This window comes from Trichoplusia ni, chromosome 22 (assembly GCF_003590095.1).
Source record: "Trichoplusia ni isolate ovarian cell line Hi5 chromosome 22, tn1, whole genome shotgun sequence".
Lineage (NCBI taxonomy): Eukaryota > Metazoa > Arthropoda > Insecta > Lepidoptera > Noctuidae > Trichoplusia > Trichoplusia ni.
In genome coordinates this window covers 5,051,056-5,065,391 of record NC_039499.1, presented here as the reverse complement: position 1 = coordinate 5,065,391, position 14,336 = coordinate 5,051,056, and the positions used below count along the sequence as shown (strand labels likewise).

General features: G+C 37.9%; 3 protein-coding genes across 3 annotated transcripts; 2 read left to right on the top strand and 1 right to left on the bottom strand.

Moving 5' to 3' along the window:
- The first annotated feature begins 298 nt into the window (after positions 1-298).
- On the top strand, positions 299-5,680 carry LOC113504537 (probable cytosolic Fe-S cluster assembly factor GL21135). Its single transcript, XM_026886882.1, has 8 exons — positions 299-480; positions 732-946; positions 1,374-1,519; positions 1,789-1,947; positions 2,193-2,441; positions 2,901-3,111; positions 3,945-4,102; positions 4,435-5,680. Exons 1-8 carry the CDS (start codon positions 415-417, stop codon positions 4,674-4,676), a joined length of 1,446 nt encoding a protein of 481 aa, XP_026742683.1. The 5' UTR covers positions 299-414; the 3' UTR covers positions 4,677-5,680.
- An 837-nt stretch (positions 5,681-6,517) lies between these two features.
- LOC113504536 (apolipoprotein D-like) lies at positions 6,518-11,293 on the top strand. The gene is made up of 4 exons (XM_026886881.1): positions 6,518-6,783; positions 9,503-9,633; positions 10,598-10,800; positions 11,136-11,293. The coding sequence occupies exons 1-4, from the start codon at positions 6,652-6,654 to the stop codon at positions 11,285-11,287; spliced, it is 618 nt and encodes a 205-aa protein (XP_026742682.1). The 5' UTR covers positions 6,518-6,651; the 3' UTR covers positions 11,288-11,293.
- Positions 11,294-11,626: 333 nt separating this feature from the next.
- LOC113504535 (josephin-2) lies at positions 11,627-14,136 on the bottom strand. The gene is made up of 4 exons (XM_026886879.1): positions 13,868-14,136; positions 13,533-13,705; positions 13,194-13,374; positions 11,627-12,983 (listed from the first exon to the last, which is right to left on the bottom strand). The coding sequence occupies exons 1-4, from the start codon at positions 13,946-13,948 to the stop codon at positions 12,690-12,692; spliced, it is 729 nt and encodes a 242-aa protein (XP_026742680.1). The 5' UTR covers positions 13,949-14,136; the 3' UTR covers positions 11,627-12,689.
- Between the last annotated feature and the right edge of the window lie 200 nt (positions 14,137-14,336).

Genomic DNA, 14,336 nt, shown 5'->3' with positions numbered 1-14,336 from the left:
GTAAGAGTAGTCTAACTCTTCCGGGAAACGATAATACTAGCCAAATGCCATTAGCAGTTGTTTTAACATAAAACTTGTGGTCCCTGTTTATAAAATAGCATTGTGCATTACGATTGGAATACGCCTGCCGCGTACGTAATAAGCGGTATTATTTTGATTTTACCTAAAGGAGCAAAATGGAGTGTTAAAATATGTTTATATTTTCTCTTGGAAAAATCTTCCAACAAGATTCTTACTTCATTTTCTACTCTTTAGCAAGTATAATGGTAGAAAGGATAACTTACCAAGTACAACATTTCATCTGTCAATGTCAAAATCAGCTGTGCTGCTTGCTGAGTGTTTTGGAATTTCAAGTCCACGAACTTAAGTTATTTTAAGTAAATATTTCATTACAAAAAGCTTTAAACGTGAAATATGGCTTCTCGATTTAGTGGTGCGTTACAACTGACTGATTTAGATGATTTTATCACTCCGTCGCAGGTGAGTAACATAACATAACCTAATAGTAAACAAACGGAAATAGCTCAGAATTTATAATCATGTTGATTATTTATATTTCGTAAGGACATCCAAAATTATAATACTTACAAAAAACCGTTATTGATATAAATACAAAAGTCATTACGTGCGTTGTGACCGAACACTCGAGATTGTTTACTTCCTGAAAAAAAACCTTACGAAACGTGACTATTAATTACTACAGATACTACTATAAGCCCATTTGTCGACAGGAATGTATAAAACCCGTAAAAATCGAGAAAACCAAGACGAAAACTGGTGCAAAGATAAAGATAGGTGAGGATGGATATTTTGACGTGTCGAATGGGCAAGAACAAAAATTACAGAAGGTTGAGATCACGCTGGCCGACTGTCTCGCGTGCAGCGGCTGTATCACGTCAGCTGAGAGCGTGCTTGTTACCAAGCAAAGTCAGGAAGAACTGTTGAGGTAATCTATTTATTTATAACTTATCATCTACACCTTATCACAAAGATTTTTTTATTTATATTTCATAAAACTGCCAAATCATTACAGATTTTAATCTTTTAACAAATCTAGTTTTTTTTTAAGCTTAGTATAATAATATAAACTGTAACTTAAAATTATAGTAGTCACTCCTGTAAACTCGCTTACTGAACTGTCAAATAAATCTATGCAGCTGTTATTCATTGAATAGATTATAAAGTATGCTTGCTAACAAACCATTCAATATTTTGACAATCAATATTGAGTAGTACAGTATGTGCAATAGTTATATTTACCACATTTAACATCACTTTGCAAAATGTACCTTAATACAATGGAATAAAGTTCATTTTTGGAATCTTCACCAATGAGGAGTAGATTAAAGAAATATTTTGATATCTATTTCCAGAGTATTTTCTGAGAGAAAATACACGGACAACAAGGGAGTTACCAGGAATGTGAGTCTGATAGTGATATCCCTATCGCCGCAGCCAACACTCTCACTGGCAGCCCGCTACAAGCTCTCACCAGAGGAAGCCACACACAAATTAGCTGGTAAATATTTGTATCTCTTTTTATCATGTACAGAATGCCATCTTTCTTTAATTTGCTGATTATCAGAGCACTCTTATCCCAAAGCAGTATGGTTCATTTTCGCGATTCTCTTTAATGAAGAACAAGTTTTGTTCAGCTTTTTGGAAAAAGTCCTATATAAAAATATATGTTTATGAAATATGTTCTGATCTATAAATAACTATTGATAGTAGAATAGAATATTCTTCACTGTTCTCTACAGGATTGTAGAAAGAATGATTCTTGTTAAGGTTACTTCAAGAGCCTGGGCGCGGATTTAGTCCTGGACATGACGGTAGCTGAAGACTTCTCGTTGATGGAAGCTCAACAGGAGTTCTTGCAGCGCTACCAGAACCAACAGAACGACCCCACGTCAAAGAACCTACCTATGCTTGCTAGCTCTTGCCCAGGTAAGTAGAAAATAGTTACTATTGTAACTAACTTAATAAAATGCTTTTGTCATCCTAGCATCAAAAACTGTTAATACTTTACAACTGATCCAGACCAGAAGACAATTTTTTTTTTGATTTTTCCAAAAAGTTATGTCACCTCATTTCTGCTAACTAGAACAAATATTAAAACTAACAAATTAAATGATTGCTATCGACAATCAACGTCACAACAAATCCCATCAAACTTTTCATTCTCTGATCAGGTTGGGTATGCTACGCCGAGAAAACCCACGGTAACTTCATCCTACCGTACATATCGAGCACGAAGTCCCCGCAGCAGATCATGGGGTCGCTGGTGAAGCAGCACCTGTCGCTGGCGCGGCAGCTGCCCGCCGGGGAAGTGTACCACGTGACCGTCATGCCCTGCTACGACAAGAAGCTAGAAGCCTCCAGGGAAGACTTCTACAGTGACATGCTCGGCTGCCATGATGTGGACTGTGTTATTACTGCGAGTTAGTAACGTACTTTATTGAGTAATTGATTTATTTCAGAATTTTTGATTGTAATCAATTATCTTTAACCAGTTTTAAGGCTATTCCTAAGGATATCTCCAATTATGATAAATAATAATAAAATAATCTTTATTTTGAAATAAATTATTATAAATGATATAAGGGTATAAATCTTCATAAATATATAGGACACATTGATGAATTCTGATTCACCATCAACATCATCATTTATGAAAATCCTACTGCTTGTTGTGGCATATGCCACCTGCCGCTTTTTCATCCACTTGCCGCTCCTCTGTCCCTCGCTCTTCGGATTCACCCTATTGCTGCTATATTTTTTATATTGTCTTCCTAATGGTGATTCATCACAATTTTTTTACCTTAGTTTTATCGACCGTTATAAGATAACAATACTTCCAATCATACCTACTACCTATTCTGTATCTCTTTCTTGTACAGTTGAGTTGGAGCAAATGCTGGAGTCAAGCGGTCAGAACCTGGGCGATGTCCTGGGCCTGGAGCTGGACTCTGCGTGGGGCGAGGCGGGGTCGGGCGCGCTGCGGCGGCACGCGGGCTCGGGCTCCGGCGGGTACGCCGACCACGTGTTCCTGCACGCCGCCGAACAACTCTTCGGCGAGAGCAACGCGCAACTCGTCTATAAGAACCTCAGGTTAGACCAAATACGGCAAACGTTATGTCAGTAAGTCTGACCCTTCCTGTGTGTTCTCCCGAGGAGATGGGTGCATGTACAGCCATCTCATAAAAAAAATGTTGATGCATTCAACTTACGTAGAAATTACACTAGGAATAACAGCCGTAAGCAAAAACGATGAAAGCAGCATGTTGCCCTTAGGTGTACTGCTAGTCATATTATAACTACTTGTATAAAGTTTCCTTACGAGGACGACCCTGCATGACATGAAATGTAATACAAAAAAAGACAAACGACACCTTTATTATGATTCCTTATCTCAAGCTGCCAAAAGCAATTTGATTCAAGATTTCGAAACATTCCTGAATTGCTAATTTTCTATTGATGTCTACAATAAACCGAAACAATTGATTGCGTAACGTTCGCTAGATGTCACCTCTTCATGTGACCCCTCACACTCACCATTGTGTCCTCACGTTCGTTCCACTAATCAGTCACTGTGCCACTCTACGAATTGTTTACATACTGCCGCCGGAAACAATGCATTCGTTTTCTTGACATATGAATAACTTGCCTCATACCTGAATTGTGTAAACATTGTATAGTCCTGGAATGAGGAAATCGATTATATGACCGCTTTAGAAAATTCAGACGTTCAAATCCCAACGCGACGCACCAAAAACTTGAGTTGTTTGCACGCCTCAAACTAGTTCCTTATTGATTTTTGAACGCATAGCATAGCTAATGGCTATAAAACCGTTCAGCGCAGTTCGGTGTTTTGCCACCTGGCCACAAATTTTCTATTTTATTTATCGACCCAGAAATTGGTTCTAAAACTATATTTTCCTTAGGAACCCTGACTTCCGAGAGGTGACTCTTGAGAAAGACGGCAAGGAGGTTTTGCGGTTCGCGATCGCTAACGGCTTCAGGAACATTCAGAACTTGGTGCAGAAGCTGAAGCGCGGCAAGTCGCCCTACCACTACGTCGAGGTCATGGCTTGTCCTTCAGGTACACCTATATTTGCTGCTTTCTAAATGTTTTGCTGATCATTAATAAAGGAAGAATCCCGAAACTTCAAAACAAGGGAATCTGCTGACGAATGTGGTGTCCCAATTTGTCACTGAGAACTAGAGCGAGAAAGTCGGCCTTATTGTGACCGCACGCAACTTAATACAAAAAGGTTCTCGGCATGCCTCTCTCTTTCTTTCTCTAGTTACCAATGGTTTTGAGTAAGAGAAAGAGATAGAAGCATAAAAAAGTGTTGTTCGTATCTAACTTAACTCCCTTACAGTACTATTTCCAAACACCACAAATTAATCTATCGCATCTTATTATTCTAGGGTGCCTAAACGGCGGTGCACAAGTCCGACCCGTGGTAGGCGAGAGTGGTCGCGAGTTAGTGGCTCAGCTGGAAGTATTATACAACCGCCTGCCGCTGGCCGTGCCCGCGCAGAGCAAGACGCTTCGCAAGCTGTACGCCGAGTGGCTCGGAGGCAAAGACTCCGACAAAGCGAAGGCAATGCTCCACACTGCTTACCATGCAGTTGAAAAGTCGGATATAGCACTCAATATAAAGTGGTGAAGTCATAAACTGGCGTTTAGTAGATAATCGGCTGGATACACAAACAAAACTTGATTAAAGAATGACAAAAAGTGGTTCAATCATCCACCAGCATGACCTATGCAGATTGAAAATAAAGCCCCAAAAATAAGTGAACAACAATAATTTTATCAGTACTCTTCTTATATCAAAACCTAGTTTTTCATCAGTTTGTAACTTTTTGCTGTTTTATATTGAAAGCGTAGTATTCACTGACAGTCTATTTTTAATCGACTGTCAGTGAATAAAAACACTCTCAACTATTAGGATTAAAGAGAGCCTAAAAGGGGATAAGAACAAGTTATATATTTTTAGTTCCTAAATACTTGTTTGTTTACGGCCGTCGAAAATTAAGTTTTCTTTGAGTATTCTGCAAAGAATTTGTAAAGTACGCACTTTATTCTTTGTATATTAGCAAATCTGAGGCAGGTTGTGGTGTATGACGTGTTGAGTTAGTTTTTTATTGACATTATTGATAGTTATATGTATGATGTTTTAAATGTTTTTTTATTTTTTAGTCGTCACCTATATTGTATGTAGTTTTATTAGCACCAAGTATTGTTAAACAATTTCTGTTGTGTGCATCTTTAATAAGTCGAAGCAAACGTGGCATAGCCCAGTAAGAGTAGGAGCACTTTTGTTTTTAATTGCTAACAAGATGGCAATCCTGCTTACTCCAGTAGTTTTTTTTTATAATCGATCAATGAAAATGGATTACAACTATTGTCGGCCCACTCTTGTATGTTATGTGTTTGTCTTTAATAGTACTACGTCTTACATAATATATGAATAGTAATTTGTCATTCTACACGCGTGACGTCACTAGCACTGTGACGTCACAGCTTAACTGCCGCTACCATGTGATAACTAGGAGTTCATATTTATTTGTAAGCTATCATATATATTTGTTGTTATGTATTAAAATTGTAAATATTAAGAATTAATTGTAAGAACAATATATGAACAATACATTTGTTTTAAATCATCGTGTTTGTGTGTCGGCTACTTATTTACATATTTACAAGTTATAAATATTTAATTGTTTCTTTATAATATAAATGGATGACCTCCTGTGTCGCGACGGAATGCTGCCATTTTAATTCGTCAGTTGGTTTTCCCAGACTCAATTTTCGAAGAAATTTAATTCCGACGATTTCTGCTATTTACTAATATTTCATTTAAAAAATAGTTACAGAAATTATATTCTGTACCTATACATTTAAAAAATTTGCAATGTTTGCTAAGCTACCATTAAACGCCGATTTGATTAAATCTATCAGAAACCATTATTTAGTTAACCAACTAGATTTCTTCACGGTAATCTTCTGGATTATTAGTTTACCGGTAAATACCGTGTAATATGTGAACATTCCGAGCGCTCACTTTCGATATATTTTTGCAATATACCTAAGTGTTACAATCTCGGCATGCTTCATAACAGGATTACCAAATATTTGTGTAATAAGTGTGCCTAATGACCGTGCCTAGTTATCCTAGTAAAGTCTAACGCTTATCGATCGGAAAGTGGATTGCAGCGCACAGAAATACTATGCCTAGACCTTTTGACCCTGTGCTCCTTCTGTTCTTCTGTCTCTTTCCTATATAGTCTACTGAATTGTTTTTCTGTTTTTCGTCCCGCCCCATATTCCCATTACGTTCTCTAACCTTATACCCATTTTATACCTAAAGGTATGCGTGTTTACGTTCCATTTTGCCTGCGCTAGTGGAGTCCCGCAGCCCCCCCGCCCCGTGCCCGTGTCGGCCCCGTGTGGCCGCCGCCGCGCGCGGTGTGCGGGCCCGCGCGCCGCCCCGGGCCGCGAGCAGCGCGCGTGCAGTGCGGAGTGCGGCCGCGGCGAGCGACCAATCTTCATGTTGTACAAATAATGTTTAGTGTTTACAAAACAAGAGGTAGCCGCGCTGCAACTGTACGTCCGCATAGCGCTCTGCTGCGAGTGCGATGGGGGGCTCCCGAGTGACCGGCTCGCGGATATACTGTGTCCTGTTCTGCACCATCATCAAGGCGGTCATCAGCACGGGCCTGGGCAAGTGCCCCGTCTACCCGCCGCTGCCCAACTACGACATACAGCGGGTGAGTTCGCATTTTTTGTTAACAGTGGTCATTTTGTGATAAACGATATCATGAATGAATTGAATTTGTAATCTATTAACGCTGTAACAAATCGGTAAGTCCCAATCACCATGAGGATAAAAGTGAATGATTTGTATAAAATAATTACTTAATTAAAAATCAAAATAATAAATGTTTTTCTGACCTACTATGATATTGCTACAGTTCTTTAGATATTCGCAATTTACCTATATTTGTTTGATATGACCGAAGATGACTTCTAATTCACCGAGTGAACGGACTTCTCATGAAATGATTTGAATAAGTGCAAATGCAAACTTTTTCTTTACTTCTTATTCAATATTTTTTTAGAAAATGGTTTAGGTAAAGGACACACCTTTTAACACGTGACTGACTTTAAACAACCCTTACGATTGTTTGAAAACCAGGCTTAATTTCCTAAAATCTTTCGCAAAAATATAAGGTCAATCGAAACACGCTTCTATTAAATAAAAATAATATTTAATATTATTCAATTATGTATTTTAATTAAAAATCATAGTTGAGGCGTAGACGCATAGTCTACTTAAACCAATGTACTACGTTGTAAACAGTCACCTTGCCGTGCTCAAGTCCGAATGTCAGCCGGTCAACATGTAGCCATGCATACGATTTAAATAATGCATAAAACATGCCTGAGAAACGGAAGGAAGCGACTAGAAATGTGAACGTTACAGGCGCTGCAGCTATTGCGTGTAGCACCTGAAAGACGCTGATTGCACTTGCGTTATGTTATACAAGTAAGAGCCCGCTTTGAATTAGGTAACTTCTAATATGTGTTGGTTCAATGAGAATTCTATTTGATTAATGTGAAGTTAAATTAATTTTGTAAGAAATGCGTGGGGACGGTTTTATTTTACTTCTTTAATTTTTTAAGTATTGTTTGGGATATTCATCAAATATGTTTTTATTTTAGGGAAATTTGTTTTATTAGGGAATTTTCGAAATCATGTTCTTTTAAAAAAATATTCATTTTACTTAAGTATGTATTTTTTATAGTAACAGGCTTGTTTACTGCCTGAAATTCTTAGTTTTCTTTCATAAATATGCAAGCAACGCAGGTCGTTGACTTCACTGAAATTTGGTAGGCAGCAAAGTCGTGTTTCGGTACAAGCATCGATTCGACATAATACGTACCGTACCTACCTAAGTAGCTTAGCGCTTAAAAAAAGCGATCTCCCTATCTGGAGTTTAGTTTGAGTAAACGTAGCCAGGAATCACTTTGTTTTAGTCCCTGTCATTATGCTTCACACTTTGATACCTCGGACAAGCTCCGTCAGGAACAAAAGTCTATTAGAAACAATAAATTTTCTAGGTTCCTAAATGCAACCAAAGACAATGACTTACGATTGGGACGGAGAAACTAAGAAGAATTGAATTTACTGAAAACTGAATCTTTTTTGGGAATTCGTAACTTCGTGCTGGATCGTGGAGCGTATGCCTGTGTCTTGGTAAAGACGAAGGTTCGCTGTTTCTTATATCCTCTTAACTATGTCCAATTATGTCGATTGGTTAAAACAGTGCTAGGGGTAAAGCGGCTGGGAGTCGATGAGCGATATCCTATCGCGAATGCCGTACAGTCGCGCCTGCGGGTGGCAAGGAGGCCTGTTAGCAGATTGGGTGGCAACCTTCCACCCAATCTGCGGAAAATCCATGAAAGAGAGGGCTGTAGGGCTATTTAAACGTACCCCTAGAGAAGGAGTCTAATAGAGGAAAATTTTGCCACAGTCGCGAGGAGCAAGTGTGAGCTATCCTGTGTTTCTGGCGTAGGTAATGGAGTATTTTTAGTGTGCGGGAGTCCCTCGGAGTAAGTTATTCATTAATGTTGCAACCCTAAAAAGGGGTAACGCTTACTATTAATTTTGCGCAGAACTGAAAGTGTTCTGTGTGTTGGGTCATTCTCTCCCTATATTCGGTGTGCGCAAGGCTTACCTACCTCCAACATCTTAATTTATTAGGTATATAATTATGTCGCCTATGCTTAGGTAACAGTAGAGGCCTCTAGACGAAACTCTGTTTACACTACTCACAATACTATCATAACTCCTTGTTGAATGATCTACATTCAACACGTTATACATAAGTCGCATAGCTGAATGACTGGCCTTGATGCCTGTTTACATAGGAAGCAATAACACGTGACGTCATTTAACGGTAGTTTGGGTTTGTCTGCCGCTCTTGTTACACGTCAAACCAATGAGTAAACAAGCAATTAGTTTCTTTTTCAGCTTCCGCCTTCTTTTTCCAGCTTAGTCACCGAACTTTGTCAGCTGGTAGACTTAGGTTTAGATCCAATTATGAACAACAGATACTTCGATTATCTTTATTTCTCCTCTGTAACGGATCCTCGTACTTACCTTCTTGTTTCCAATAAGTAGGTTTCGCGATTGTCTCACATTCAATAACAGATTCTAATACCTACAGACATCCGATCGTATGAACATTTTAACTGGATTTGCTTAAAAGCACCTGCATTAAGGGTCAGAACACAAACTATCGGAAACAGAAGAATTAAACAAAAACTGCTTGTTATTAATTGAGACGATGGGGATGGACGAATGATGCCTATGTCCATCAGCGGACAAATATGGGCTGATGATCTATATTCATTGTAGCGTTACTTTCTATCATTGCTTATATTTATAAGATGTATTCTATGATTTGTAATGTATTGTTCCAGATGACAGGCACATGGTACGAGGTGGAGAGATCGTTCTACCTGGTGGAGATAACGGCGAGCTGCACCGAGCTCCACGTGACGCTCAACGACAGAGGATATCTACTCATTACTATAAATACATATAACAAATGGTAAGACATCTAATAACTTGTTTTATACCAAGGTAGCCATAGCTAGGTATGTCAAATAGAATTCGCGCACTCTTAAATCAGTGTGCACTTTCCAATGGCTTAAACTGGCTTGATATTGTGTGTTTGACTGTCTATTCGACCTCTCGCAACACATTTATCCCACATCCACATAAGATGAACTTAAAAGACCTAAAAAATATGGTAATCAAACCGAACGAACATTATGCAAATAGGTCTTAATTACTTATAGTAGGTAGAAAAATTTAAGGATTAGACCAAGGTATTTCCGCCTTTCATTCGGTACTCTTGTAGACTGACAATTATAGATTCAAGCAAGTTATATAAAACCAGCTTTGATAAGTCGGAACTTGCATAAAAAATCACCTTAAGTCATGTCGATCTTACCAGCTGATTGCTGTTGCAACTTCCGTACCGTCGATCGGTTTTTATATCCGTAGATCACATCAATCATAATTACAGCTTAAGCAATTATAAATTAACAGTTACAACATGTAAGAGCGATAACTGATAACTTACACGGCGTTAAGTAACTTGCACAGGTACTAATTAATTCGTTAAACACCTCAAGCACTTTGGAAACTTAGTTAATCTTCAGGTATTTCATGAACTTTGAATTAATTTCTACATACGTAATTTCATGTTTTTTATAAGTAGTCTCTGTTTGTCAGGTTCTCTTACCGTTGATCCAAAAGGCTGCAAATGTTCAATTGATTCTAAACATGATCTATGAAGTCCTGATTATTCTCCAAAGACACGAACGTTTGCGATCGTTAGAATTTTTCCACAACATCGCCAAGCTCCACGGACTTACACCACACCGCCAAAAGTATCTATATCAATTACGGCACTAACTAAACGAGTAGGTAACTAGTCTAATAATCACCAAAAAAGGAATTCGAAAAGGACTTCGTGGAACAGTTTTCATATTGAAACTTTTGTCCAGGACGAACAATCCATCGACGACGTACGGTATGGGCATCCCGAGCCACAACGGCTCGTCGATCTTCCGCTACAAGCTGAACAACCGGCTGCCGTACATCATCGGGCGGCTGCTGCCCGGCGCCGGCCTCTACAACATCCTGTTCACCGATTACGATCAGTTCGCCATCGTGTGGTCCTGCACCAGCGTCAGTATTGCGCATTCAGGTATGGAACCATCATGTCTATCCACAAACTGTTTAACAAAGAAAACTTTTTTTGAAAATTACGGTTTACTCACGCGTATTTATTGGGATTGTCCGACTAGTTTCGAACCCAACCGAAGTCCTTATGAGATTATGAGAGGGTGAAAAAAATTGTACTTTACCTTAAAAATTTACTAACGAGCAGTGGTCGATTAAGATTGTGAATTTTCTTTTCATAAAGATGAGTTCAGACTTCAGAATCTGTATATTGCGTTCGCCATCATAGTTCAATTCTTTTTTATATTACTGTGGATGGTATCTAATAAAAGCATAATAAAACACATATTCCCACTACAGATCACATCTGGGTGCTGGGCCGGCGGCGCGAGATCGAGGCGCCGGTGCGCGCGCAGATCTACTCCATCATGCAGGAGCTGCGCCTCGACCCCGACCGACTCATCATATCTAAGAACAACAATTGTACCAACACCTCATTAAATCAAATATAGACAATACTACACTCGTTTATATTGCACCTGTTTCACATCCAGCTGTAGCGAAAGATTTGTGATAGTCGAAAATAGACTTTAAACCTATCTGCGTAACGTTTATCATACAATTACGCATGTTTTGTTTATCCTGCACAAACATTTATGATCTTTCTGTTAATAAGATTAAGGTCTATTTTTGAGAGACATCCCAGCTACTGTGTTGCGCTATGACATATTTGCGACCAAGCCCTGAAGAATTAATTGGCCCAATACCTGATACAATACCATTTCTTAAACGACTCGGTAATAGTTAAGGGAATACAACAAACACAGGTGGGTATAAATGAAAATCCCGAATCGAGTATCACACTTTCTATTTTTTTGGAAAAATATCTTATATTTACAGTAAAGTTTAATATAGTAAAAAACTTATGAGAAGATCAACAATTCATTGCGAAATAAATATCGTTCACAAGGAATTTATCACTCGCGACCTAAGTCAGAGTTAGGCCCTGTTCATAAACTTTAAGTAGAATTGGAGTCAAGTGTTGCTAATGCAAAAATTATCTAACGAGAGTCGATGAATAAAATGCCTTTTCCAATAGAGTGTACCGAAATTAAGAGAACAGAGCCTATGTGATGACAAGTAGTAGAAAGATTTAAACAAAAAAATATTGTGCTTTAAACCTAAATTAAATGTATAGAATGTAAAGTTATTGCTTAAAATTTATATAACAAAAAAACGAGATAACTTTAACTGTAAATCTATTAGTTTGGCCAAGTTAAATAGAGTCAAACAGTTTGGTTATCATATTTGGCATAGTAGTGAAACAGTATTTTACATCATAACATTCAACAGACAGTTTCCATTAACATCAAGACTATTGCCATTACTGCATTTAATACTTTATATTTATAATCATGTCAAGATCTCTAAAAGTTCTGTACTCACTATTAAGATCGGATGGCTTACATTATTATTACAGTCTTAAGAGATATATTGCTGTAATACTGCCATCTAAACAGGCAAGATCTAAATACTAGGCATATATGTTATTGAGTGACCACAGGCCTTATGTAACACAACGTAAAATTAAATAAAAAATAACAACAATATGCTGCAATATCCAACATAATTTGTGCAGAACAAAACTAAAGTGCAATATAAAAACAAATTGTATCAATAAATTAATATAAACAATACTTGGTTAAGTACTGAGACAACAGCATCTGTGCCAAACTTCGGGAATTACATGATCATGACAACCAACACCATAATGTCCTAATTAAAAGACAACTTATAAAAATGTCTTTTCAATACACAACACACATAAAGTGAACAAATATGTGAACACATATCAATTGCTAGGTTTTCACCAACAGTCTGTGGAAAGTATTACCAAGTCTAAAAATTCACACTCTAATATTGATTTTCTCTACTGACAACACAGTTCCGTACTTCCGTCACTTGGAGGCACTCGGCGTCGCGGTTTCTGTAGTCGTACTGCGAGAGTGAGGATATGCTGCCAATGGGGCTCTCACACTCGCTCTTGGTGAGGGGTTGCTCAGTGCTCTGGGTGTTAGGTCGGCTGTTCTGAATGGCATACTGGTGCATCCACAGCTGCTTCTCCTCTACCTCTCTGCTCACCACCACAAATAGCTCCTTCTCTTTGCTGTCCAGCTGCTCTTTAAGGTAGGCTATTAGATCACTGCTCTGAAATTAATTAGGTAAAATGTTAGACATGCTTTGTTAAACCAGTTTTTCCTTTTTATCATAGTCAAGCATACATTTAGTAGACAGTTATAAAAGCTGATATATGATTTAATAACATAGTGTCAGGAGTTTAAAATAAATAATGAAGAAATATTATTTGATTTAGTATTTTAAAATGGGACTGTAAATAAGTACTAATATTTTATTTACCCTTCCAATCAGTTGAGGTGCTTCTAGCTTGGAATCCAAGTTATAGAAGTTGCCTTGTATTTGCCGGATTGTGATCCAATGCCGCCGGCGCAGGGGAAGCATCACAAACCCCAACTTGTAGTCAGATGGCACATTCAGGATAAATCCACAGATGTTTGAGAGGTCCAAACAACCAGGGTCTCTGGAAATACAAATAGATGCTGTGCATTAGAACATTGAAAAACATTTAAAATGCACAGTTTAAACTGCTATTAAAAATAAACAATACTAAACAAATAATGTAAATAAAGGAAATAAACTAAATAGGATTTAATACATTTTGATCACGAAAAAACTCACTTCCTCTTATCAAACCACACTGCTTCGCAGCCTTTCTTCTGCAGAGCTGCCATTATCACATTGATATCATAGTTGCCGAGCCCCAGCATGGAGCGATGCGGGTTTATCCACACATTTGGAGACAGCCTACTGCATATTGCATCTAACTCAGACTTTGAATAAGTACCCCGCATCTGAAATTCCACAATATTATTCCTTTAACCAAATTAGCGTAAAATAGCGTGGTCTATGATCAACAGTACAATAATAAACAAACAATGCCTTGGAAAAGAGTTCAACAACATCGCGTTTTGTTCTATCGTTCGAAGTCACACTCATTAAGATTCAATAATTACCTGGAATAAATTGTTAAGCGCGTGTAAAGCGCACAGCTCTTTAACTTGTTTTTCATGATAAATTGATGGCTTCGAACTCATTGCGTTCACGTCCCATTCAGTGCTTCTATCAAACAAACTCACATTGTCTTTCTAACCAAAATGCTTAGTTATCTTTAACAAGAATTTAATAATTTCTCATCAGAACACAATAAATTTAGAGAATTTCGTATAATTTTATCCACTTCAGACCAGCAACTTGACAATTTCTCTACATTTGACAGTTCAATTTGACAAACGATACAATATTTTTGACAGCAACTACGCGTTACAGTGATGTACACACCAAAAGCGCGCACTTTAATCATGTGATAAAAAATCCCGTAATAAAATTAGACAGAATCTATTAATTTTACTAGCCAAAGAATGTGACTATTCATTTTAAGATTTAAAATATAGCAACTTTAAATTATAACTATAATTTTTTTCA

What these genes read in the sequence shown, in the direction of transcription:
- LOC113504537 (XM_026886882.1), top strand. Translation starts at nt 415, where the DNA reads ATGGCTTCTCGATTTAGTGGTGCGTTACAACTGACTGATTTAGATGAT. An exon ending in ATTTTATCACTCCGTCGCAG is followed by an intron (nt 481 to 731) that starts GTGAGTAACATA and finishes ATTTGTCGACAG; the next exon opens with GAATGTATAAAACCCGTAAA. An exon ending in GCTTGCTAGCTCTTGCCCAG is followed by an intron (nt 1,948 to 2,192) that starts GTAAGTAGAAAA and finishes TTCTCTGATCAG; the next exon opens with GTTGGGTATGCTACGCCGAG.
- LOC113504536 (XM_026886881.1), top strand. Translation starts at nt 6,652, where the DNA reads ATGGGGGGCTCCCGAGTGACCGGCTCGCGGATATACTGTGTCCTGTTC. An exon ending in CCAACTACGACATACAGCGG is followed by an intron (nt 6,784 to 9,502) that starts GTGAGTTCGCAT and finishes GTATTGTTCCAG; the next exon opens with ATGACAGGCACATGGTACGA. An exon ending in ATAAATACATATAACAAATG is followed by an intron (nt 9,634 to 10,597) that starts GTAAGACATCTA and finishes ACTTTTGTCCAG; the next exon opens with GACGAACAATCCATCGACGA.
- LOC113504535 (XM_026886879.1), bottom strand. Translation starts at nt 13,948, where the DNA reads ATGAGTTCGAAGCCATCAATTTATCATGAAAAACAAGTTAAAGAGCTG. An exon ending in CGCTTAACAATTTATTCCAG is followed by an intron (nt 13,706 to 13,867) that starts GTAATTATTGAA and finishes GTGGAATTTCAG; the next exon opens with ATGCGGGGTACTTATTCAAA. An exon ending in GTGTGGTTTGATAAGAGGAA is followed by an intron (nt 13,375 to 13,532) that starts GTGAGTTTTTTC and finishes TTGTATTTCCAG; the next exon opens with AGACCCTGGTTGTTTGGACC.